Here is a 9,868-nt window from a genome sequence, read left to right as displayed (position 1 = left end):
CAAGTGGTTATACTTCTAGAAATACCTTTTTTTTCACATCACCAATGAATATATCACTTCTATACAATATCATTGAGTCATACACATGCTCCCCTACATGTGCATTTTTTTATGTGCAACATAATGGCCAACATGAATATTTATGCCAGATTTAACCCAGAGTCAAACAGTGTAATCATGATGACATAGAGCCATATACATTGTACCTATAAATTGTAACCCACACTGGTACTTGATGTGGATTTTGACATTCACATGATCAGGAAGCATCATCATAGAATCTTAGTTCATAGCCCATCTGTACAACTTCAGCTTAAGGGTCAGATGAGATTTTCAGAAAGAAGTTTTCCTGAAAATGCTAATCCTCATCACACGACATATGAATCAAGGAGGCTTCTAAAAGTTTCCTTCCAGGCTAAGTTGAAATTTTGACCATCCATTGGTTTCTCATAAATGAATTTAGAAAATGGTTACAAGGAATTTTGATAGCTGGGCACAAAAGAATTTTAAATGTGATTGTTTGACCACATCATGATGTCATCAAGTTCTATTGTCCCCAATATTATTTATTGTTATATGACAAAAATACATCACTTTGGTACATACCACTACTACTAATTACTAGTGTCTATAATCATTAAAAAACAGTCCTTTTTTTGCTTAATTAAAGAATCATATAACTACATAACGATAAAACTTGGTAATGTCATCCATATGGCCCCCCCAAATAAACCATTAGAATTCTTTCATGCCCAGCTATTAACAATCGTTATCATTCTTTCTTATTCATAAATAAGAAAATGATGGACAAAATGCCAATTTAGCCAGGAATGAAGTGTCGCTCTGTAAGCATTATTCGTTGTATTTGAATACCGTTATACCCAGAGAAACCGACAGTTGTGAACACATTGGGCAAGCAAAATACTAGTATACCGAGCCGTATCGCCATGGATCAAAAGCGCCGTGTGGCGGTGAAAAATATTATTGCAGTATTATGCGGTAAAAGAAAACATGGTGAAACGTCAAGTGATATCGCGCTGAAGATCTTCCTGCCTGTCGTCGTAAAGCTCGCTGCAAATGCTGCCCCTAACGTCCGCTTCAATGTCGCCAAAACCCTCCAAAAGATTGGAAGTCAACTTGATGCAACGGAAGTGGTGCAACTCGTCCATTTGATCACGAACTGATCGTCCGCCAGGGTGTAAGGGACAAGAAGAGAAGTTGCATTAATTCAATAAACTGCTAGAGGTCGCTTTTGATCCATGCACCCGCCGTTCTAACTACAGTCACGGTGTTTATTGCGTTCAAGTACAGAGAAGGAACTGCCTTCGATTTCATCAACTGATTAGTAAATTCAAGTGAACGTTTATATGTTCGTGTTATGGATTTTGCCTCACATAAAGTTAGAATCAGTCAGGAACACAAACATAACACATCACTTGACTGATATGGCGGGAATCAAAAGCATGATGTTCAATCAGCAGAAGTCCTTGGGTAGAGGCATTAGAAAAAATAGCGTTATCATAAAAACGTCACGATTCAATACTGCATTATAACGTGCAAAATAAGTCTTCATAGTGTGTTTGTTTGTTTGTATGTCTGTCTGTCTGTCGACTGTCAAATTTCGCGTGCAGTGGCTGATATCTGCACTTAGCCTTTTAGCCGCCAGGTGCGTTATTTTCCACATATCCAGCAAAATGGCGTCCGGTGGCGGGAATTCCGAAAAGGTGAGAAATCAACTGTTAGCGGTGCATCAAACTCTGTTTGCAACGGTTTTCCGTAGACATCGAAAACTACATTCAGCCTGAAGCCACGTGGTTCCATTTCAAACCAAATATATATGACGTTAAGGCCGTATCCGCTCGTTGTAGAGGGTTCAAACGACTGTATCACTGGTCGATGTTGATGTTATTCCAGTCAGTAACTTGCCCCGTCATATGTTTACCGTTATTCATTCCAATGCTAAGCTGAAACTTTCCATTTCACAGTTTCAGCTTAGCATTAACGTTAAGTCATTGTTATTTTTCCAGGGTGAGCACGCCGACCTTGTCACCATAAAAAGGACAGATCTACAGAAACTATCTGCAGAGGTCCGACAAATGAAGGAGTTCCTGCCCAAGGTTCTGAACTCCGAACTGCTGCAGTCTTACCACATCCTGGACAAGCTTCAACAAGGCAGGCAACCGCACTTCTAGATTTCGTGGTCTTCTTAGTCTTCCGTATTGTTTCGAGGGAAAAGATCTAACGTTAATGTAACATCAACAAGTCATTTGTTTGAAAGAGTTCAACACTAACACTGCACTGTACATAAGCATTATCTTAATTAATTGCATGGAAATGTTTATGCCACTGTCCAAGGGGCACTGCTTACCTATTGTTGTCATGATGTTGGCCTGACTTTGTCAAGTTAGCAACTCTTCCATTGGTCAGGCACATAGCTTGATGGTCATCAACTCTAAATTAAGGGAATGGAAAACACCCTAACCCTGTTGATTTAACGTTAACGTTATTCATATAATGTGCTCCCTTGGGAAACTGTTAACATTACCAAGGAAGGTGAATAAAGATTTAACCTCCTTGACATGTTCCTTAAAGTTTATTCCTCCCCCCAGAGTTGTCGGAGGTGCACTGTCACACAGACCAGTTGCAGCAGGATGTCGACCACTGGAAGTCGCGTTTCCAGGCCAGCCAATCAGAGAGGGAGAGAGAAAAGGAGGTGTGGCTTGTTGTGCAAAAGTCTTCAAGCTCAACTGTTGTTAGAGAGGTCATATTTCATTAAGTTTGATTATGCACTGTTTACTTCTCATAATGATTTTTCGCAAACCTGCTGCTGTGTACACTGTGACGTCACATGACGTTCCCAGATGGAATCTAACTCCCCCATCCCTGTTGGATAGGAGATGTCCAGTCTGAAGCTGGAGTTAGGCCAGCTGAAGAAGAGTCTGACTGACCAGGCAGGGTACAGCGCCCGTGTGGGGGCAGCCAGCTGTACCCTGCTGTGGAGAGTGTCCAGGAGTCCGGAGTGTGTGGACGCCATGCTGAAAGGGGTGAGCAGCTCGAGTAGTGTATGGTACAGGGCCGTTTGTATCACCGAGAGGGACCTGTGCTACCATGGATTTTTTAAATCTGCAATATCCAAAGTTTATTATGATCTATGAATGCAAGCTTTTATGTACAGCTTTCCTGTTATAATCACATGATCGAAATGAATCTCTCTGATTAACACTTTGCTGAAAGGAACGATAGAAATATCAAACATCAATATTTTTTTCAATAAAAATTAACAGAAAGGTAAAAGTCGCATTAGGGATCTACCCAGGAGGCCAGACCACACAGGCTGTTACTGGAGATTTTTAATATGCTTTTACAACCAAATTATTGAAAATATGCTCAATACAAAAGATACTCAAGCAACTGGATGAGTTGTCTTTGATAACTTCCACAGTTAGTGACTCGACGGCTGCGGATGCTGTCTAAAAGGTCTAATCGTTTATATTTTTGTTAGTATGTTTTTGTCCTGTTCAAGCATGCAATTTTCCCTTTTTACATCTGCTTGGAGATTAATTTCAAAATACAGTACATCCACTCCAGGACATTATATAATGTCCTTGAACCACTAATAACTTATTATAGAAGAAGTTTTAGGGGCATAATTCTGCCCCACCTTTAAGAAGCCAGTCTTTGCATTTAATATTTGGTCATCATACTAGTTGTTTTGAATAGCATTAAAAATGCACTCGTGAGTGACATTAGATGTGACATTAATGTTTTGTCCAGTCCATGGTGTCTGAGTTCCTACAGCTTGTAGGGGAGACAGTACAGAGCTATGTGACTGACTGCAGGGAGAGAGAACCACCGAAGGAAGACTCACAGGAGGTTCTGTTTGTCCTGGCACTCGCTGGAACAGTCACCAGTAAGAACTAGTATATTTTGGGCAGCTGTGTTGTCAACAGGCCTTTTTTGCATTAGCAGGCCCCTATGCTGTGATTTGGATACCCTATGCTGTGATTTGAGCCCCTATCCTCATGATCCTGTGATTTGGGCTCCTATGCTGTGCTTCAACTAGTGAAGGGAACTTTCCTGTTGTTTTGTAACAAAGGTAAAAAAAATGACTTTGTGTTATCAAATTTGACCCTCAAGATGCAGGAAATAGTGTTTTTCAGGGTTATGAATTTGAAAATTTTGAGGGGAGCTTCAATGTAACTCAACCAACCCCATAAAACATTCCCCAGTGGCTGCAGTAATGAACTAGCCTGGAATCCAGCCGTATTGTGCTCTGGTCGCTCCCCTTCGGTACGCTTCCTGCCAATACGTCTGGCCTTCGTTACCATTCGAACGATCGGCATTTGAATATTCGCAGAGATTTTCTGCGAGATTTCTGTTTGGATGGTTCAAGCGCTCGTTCGAACAGGCGTTCTATCATCATCAACGACCCATCTTCTTCGAGACTATTGGAACGATCTGATAAATCAAACTCTTGCCGCACTCGGTTGGCAATAGCGCTATTCAAACATCCTTTCCGTTGAGAAAAGCCTCTAAGGTCTTTGTTTGCTCGTTTTAGTGAAGAAATTCCGGGTAATTTGCTGGGTAGTTCAGGCATTATGAACGTCTGACGCAGCGGTCATGTTGATGATAATGGAACGGCTGTTCTAACGAGCGCTTGAACCATCCATAATTCAGCCAATCAGAAATCTCGCATAAAATCTTTGCGAATATTCAAATGCCGATCGTTCGAATGGTAACGAAGGCCAGTCGTATTGGCAGGAAGCGTACCGCAGGGGAGCGACCAGAGCACAATACGGCTGGATTCCAGGCTAGTAATGAACAGGGCGGGCAGGCAAAACTCTTAGCACCCAGAAAGTGGCGAGCTCCCAATGGTATGGTTACCAGGCTGATTGTTTACCTGTAGTCATCTACTGTATAGACCACTTACTTAAATACAGCGAGTTCAGTCATTCTTGTACAAGTGACTACCTCTATATAAGGACCACCTGGACAATGCAACCACTTTTTGGTGGTCCCTTTGATAATTTGTCCCATTGACGCATCAAGCATCGTCTTCTTGGGCAGTTTTGACTGTATCTGCATAAGTATACCAATCCAATTACTAAGGGAAAATTAGAAGTAAATTACCAGTCAATAACAGTGCCTCAGACAAATACCCCTGCAGGGGTTTCAATGGAGGCAGACAAAAAAGGGATTAGCATACAGAAAGCTTATTAATGGAGATTTCCCCAAACTGTCTGTACCCAAAATTACTTCAACAGACTGGGCCTAACCCAATTATGGTTATGGTGCCAGTTGCAACACATCTGTTTAGCTTAAAACCAAGTTTAACATTTCTTAAGTGCTGGACAATGTTTAAAATTGAAGAAATTGAAAAATTAAAGAAATTCTAATGAATTTGACAATAAAACAAGGTTAGTAACACTGTAGAATGGTAAATTCATTAAATAAAGGGGGTGTCTTACATTGTAGTTTATCTTAGCAACATACTAAAATTAAGTTTACTTCCAAAAAGTTTGATATAGCTGTTAGAGGGTACTGCTTGATAAGAGTAAGACAATAGTTGTAGTCTGTTGTTAGAAGCTGCTGCTGCAGTGGTCCAGTCCAACACTCAATCATTTTTCAACACTCTACACTGTTTCCTGTTAATCACTAGCTCCTGTAGTTTCCTACTGTCCGTAACACTGCCTGTCCTTGGTCATCTCTTTGAGGTTTGTTCTCAGCCAATAACATGTCATATCAAGAGTTTCTAAAGGCTATATATGATTCTATCCCATACAGACATTGCTGCATCAGCCTACGGCCGTGACTTCCTGATGTCCTGTCCAGCTGGACGCTCCGTGGTGGATGTCCTGGTCAGCTGCCTGTCCGAGGCTCCCATCGGGACATGTGACCAGCTCAGAAAGTAGGGAAATAAGGGAAGGGGGTGTGGGTGCTTTATCTAATATGCATTAACTAGACAAAGGGAGATTAGGCTAACTATGTATACATTTTATTTTGTATTACATATCACACTATGTGGTATCCAAAATACTATATAGACATTCTGTCCATTTCCACAATGTTGACAAAATATTTGATGTTAGGCTAGCCTGGTATCCTGTCTACTGTGGATTGGCCAGGCTCTCTTTTGGCAGATGATCCTCTATGCTGCCGGGGTAATCTTTTTGCACCCGGTTGCCAAAACTCCTACTGCACAAAACAACCACCGGGTGCTTTAGATTACCCAGCTGCATACAGCCCAATCTGCACCCAAGAAAGCTTAGCTAAAGAACGACGATAGACTGAATGCCATGGTAATGTTATAATGTAAGGCTAGTCTGAAGTGTTTCTTTATGTCCTTGCCCAGCCTGGTTCTCATGGCTCTGTACAACCTCAGCATTAACCAGAAGGGTCTGCAGTACCTCAGCACCAGGCAGGGCTTCATCGGACTCTTGGCTTGGCTGGTACAAGGTACAACAGTTACTACAAATACATCATCTGAACGTCATGGTATACCAAAAGCAATTTAGGAATACCAGAATTATCTCTTACCCTCACTGTACATTATTCAAAATGTACAAATCAATCTCTAGAACTGGATAAGATATGAAGATTACCCTCCAGACATTTTGAGTGACGATTCCATCACTCTTCTTCAGCTCACTAGAATGAACAGGCAATAGGCATTGGTACACAATGTACATGTGATGTGCATATACTAGTAACTGGGAAAAAACACTTGAACATGACAAAGCCTCATAATTGTATCTAACATAAATGAACTTTGGTAATTTGTAAACTGTACATTGACTCATCCAGACATGAACATTCAACCTCACTGTATGAAGTTTGAGTGAAGCACATTTTCTCAACGTACTAATTCATATTTTCTCAACGTATTTATCGAAGTGACAAGCATAATTACTGGTAGGCAGATTTTGGTGCTTCCTTCTGTCATTGTTGGATTTTGATTGGTCCCCTGTAGAGGAGGTAGTGAGTGAGAACAGACTACACTGTGTGAGACTCCTGCAGTCCCTGATAGAGGAACCCACTACACCTGCACTGCTGCAGGAGGCCACGCAGACTGTAAGTACTGTACTGGGAACACATGACACTTTTGGTTCATCTACTAAGGTATAGTACATATTTGAGACTAAAGAAGTGTACCGGTACCCAGTACCGAACGAGAAAATTTTTAAGGTAAAGGTCCAGATTATTGAAACATCAAGTGTGTACATTTCTAATCATTTTCTCACAAAAAAAGAGTATGGTTCTTGAAATCAGCACCATTTTTTTATCAGAGATCCTCTCCAAAGCATTTATTCTTTGTATATTTATGAAGTCTAGATAAAAAATTTATTCCTGTATCTTACATCCTTGAAGACCACATGTTACTTTATTAAATTGTTCAAGTACAGCATATATCTAAACCTCTGTACCTGGTACCTGTACCAAATTAGGCATACATCCCTAGTGGACACTGAGGAATATAAGTCTCAGAGTAGTTCAATTAACACTTCCCCTGACCCATTTCCTTTGATTATAGCAGACTGATGAAACTGCACATGTGTAATGATACATGTAATGATTATTCTAAAAATCCTCGCTGATTTTTAAAGACATGTATTTTGAATGACGCTAACATTTTATCTCCACACAGATATCTGTGGAACTACTGCAACAACTTGTAAATGACAGGAATCCTGAGGTAAGCCAGGTTAACTCTCTCCCTCCTCAAGTAGCCTTTTGACATAAAAATTTGTATTGGTTACAGGGTTAGGTAGCAGGAAAAGGGTTAAGAAACAAATGTATGTAAAGCTGATCATCGAAGATCATTTGATAATGATTTGATTTTGTATCATTTTCCTGTGTATGTAAATAAGTGCATTTCTCAAGGGCACAACATTGGAGCCTGCTATGGATTCATACCCAAACCTGTAGATTTTTAGTCAACAACCCTATTAGCCAGCAGACCACCTGCTTCCCTCCTGTTCCCCAGCTCCAGGCTGCAGCAGCTGAGCTGAAGGAGGAGGTGCAGTCCCTGAGACAGGCGTTCCCATTGGACATCTGAGACAGGAGTTCCCATTGGACATCTGACTTTGACAGGAGTTCCCATTGGACACCTGACTCACTGCAGGCTCATGGTCCAGACCAGAGGGAGGAGACTGGAGATTTCTTCAACTTCAAACCTAAGAAAGCATGAATGATGTGCCATGAAGATATCTGTAAAACTCATGTGTATTATCTGTGACTTAGTATTGCGAATAACACTTTCAAGTTTGTTTTGGTTTTCATACTGTTTTGAATTTGCAGTTGAAAAAAGTATGACCGTGATACAGTTAGTTATACATTGAAAATGTGTCTTTGCACTGGCGCCAAAATTAAAGCACTGTGAAAGTTTTAAGATTTACAACATCTATTCAAAGTTTTTTTCCATACTTAGATACTCTATATCAAGTACTATGCTTTTCCGGGTTTATAGGACTGGTTCTTCAAATGTCAGGTTGTTCCCAGACAACTTTGCATCAATTTTGTTTTGTACGGTAAGGAATTTGTCTTCCAACTTGATGCTTGCTTTGTGAGTCATGTTTTCAATTTACGTCACAATTTTTTTCAAACCACACAATTCAAATAAACAGTCAAGTGCAGTGTGTATGGGAACTGAGTCCTGTGGCTTGTCAGTGTTTTATTTCAACAAACAACAAGATTGAGAGTCTCAACTGAAGCTTTAGTGGCTTAACTATACCTAGGGACAATTTATGCATAAAAAGATGCAGTGATTGGATGTGAATCATTGTTCTCTGTTTTGCTACTTGGTGTATAATATTTCATCCCAATTGCAAACTAGTTGACTATGCTTTGATTCTAGTCTGCCCGAGATGAAAAATCTTTTAAGGCACAACTTTTACAAACATTTGTCTTCATGAAAATCCTCACCAAAGCCATTGCGATTTCTCCTATGACTCATTATTGCCTACAATGTAAATGCTTGGCTCTGTGGGGTCAAATTGTGCTGTCTTTCCACAAGAAACTGATATCCACATCACATTCCTCTGTGGTGACAACTCCCAAGGTTGTTTATGCCAATTAAAGAAGCTAACATGCACAAGTGAGGGTACTGCCTAACTCAGAAGAAGATATTACAATAACATTAGAAAAATCCTCCATTGCAGAAAAATATGATATTGGGTCTTCCATCAGGAACTCTTTGCAACACATCTGTTACATTGTATGTACTGCATGTAGCACTTTGAATATACTGTACTTGATACAAAACTAGAAATAGTTGCAAAGTACAATGAATTTAAGTAAAATTATTCATTGAGTAAAAGTATTCATTGATTGAAGATTGCAAAGCCTTGTGTAAGTATACCTTCATTTTCATCAAAACAGGTTCCTCCAACACATCATGATACTGTACAATGTATAGTACATATATGCACATACAATGCTAATACAATGCTAATACAATGCAGGAGGAAGACTGAACAAAAATTTTGCGACAGCTTTAAGTTTGCCATGAAGGGATCACCATGAAAACTGAACAGCCTTGCACATTTCTCACATTCAACTGTGTTATCCAACAATGTCAGCCCAGAATATCATACTTGACTATGATAAACTGTCCAACAGCTTAAAATGTCATGGTGACATAGCAAAAAAGTCTGTTCCCATGCCCTTTCTCCTATGGCTCATTTATTTTCTCATTTTGTCCACTTTAGCCATGGCAGCCAATAAACCTTGGTGTTACCTTGAATAACTGGTGTGTGAGATGCCATGGTAGTAGTAGTAGTACATCAGTGTGAAGGACTTCAGCATGGCTGACTGACACTTGGCTCAACCTTGTTGGGCAGCTGGTGTTACCTTCTGAAGAGTGTCTTCA

General features: G+C 40.2%; 1 protein-coding gene across 1 annotated transcript; it reads left to right on the top strand.

Moving 5' to 3' along the window:
- Window positions 1-1,631: 1,631 nt before the first annotated feature.
- Window positions 1,632-8,650, top strand: LOC118409139 (heat shock factor 2-binding protein-like). The gene is made up of 10 exons (XM_035810040.1): window positions 1,632-1,724; window positions 2,028-2,172; window positions 2,610-2,713; window positions 2,895-3,044; window positions 3,775-3,910; window positions 5,785-5,908; window positions 6,353-6,456; window positions 6,971-7,071; window positions 7,646-7,693; window positions 7,985-8,650. Exons 1-10 carry the CDS (start codon window positions 1,695-1,697, stop codon window positions 8,054-8,056), a joined length of 1,014 nt encoding a protein of 337 aa, XP_035665933.1. The 5' UTR covers window positions 1,632-1,694; the 3' UTR covers window positions 8,057-8,650.
- The last annotated feature ends 1,218 nt before the right edge of the window (window positions 8,651-9,868 follow it).

The sequence above is a fragment of the Branchiostoma floridae genome, chromosome 1 (genome assembly GCF_000003815.2).
Source record: "Branchiostoma floridae strain S238N-H82 chromosome 1, Bfl_VNyyK, whole genome shotgun sequence".
Lineage (NCBI taxonomy): Eukaryota > Metazoa > Chordata > Leptocardii > Amphioxiformes > Branchiostomatidae > Branchiostoma > Branchiostoma floridae.
The sequence above is the reverse complement of the archived record's forward strand: the minus strand, read 5'-3'. Positions and strand labels throughout refer to the sequence as shown.

Bases quoted from the DNA above. Each gene is read 5' to 3' on its own strand.
- LOC118409139 (XM_035810040.1), top strand. From the start codon at position 1,695: ATGGCGTCCGGTGGCGGGAATTCCGAAAAG. The intron at 2,173-2,609 runs GCAGGCAACCGC...TCCTCCCCCCAG, and splicing joins CCTGGACAAGCTTCAACAAG to AGTTGTCGGAGGTGCACTGT. The intron at 6,457-6,970 runs GTACAACAGTTA...GGTCCCCTGTAG, and splicing joins CTTGGCTTGGCTGGTACAAG to AGGAGGTAGTGAGTGAGAAC.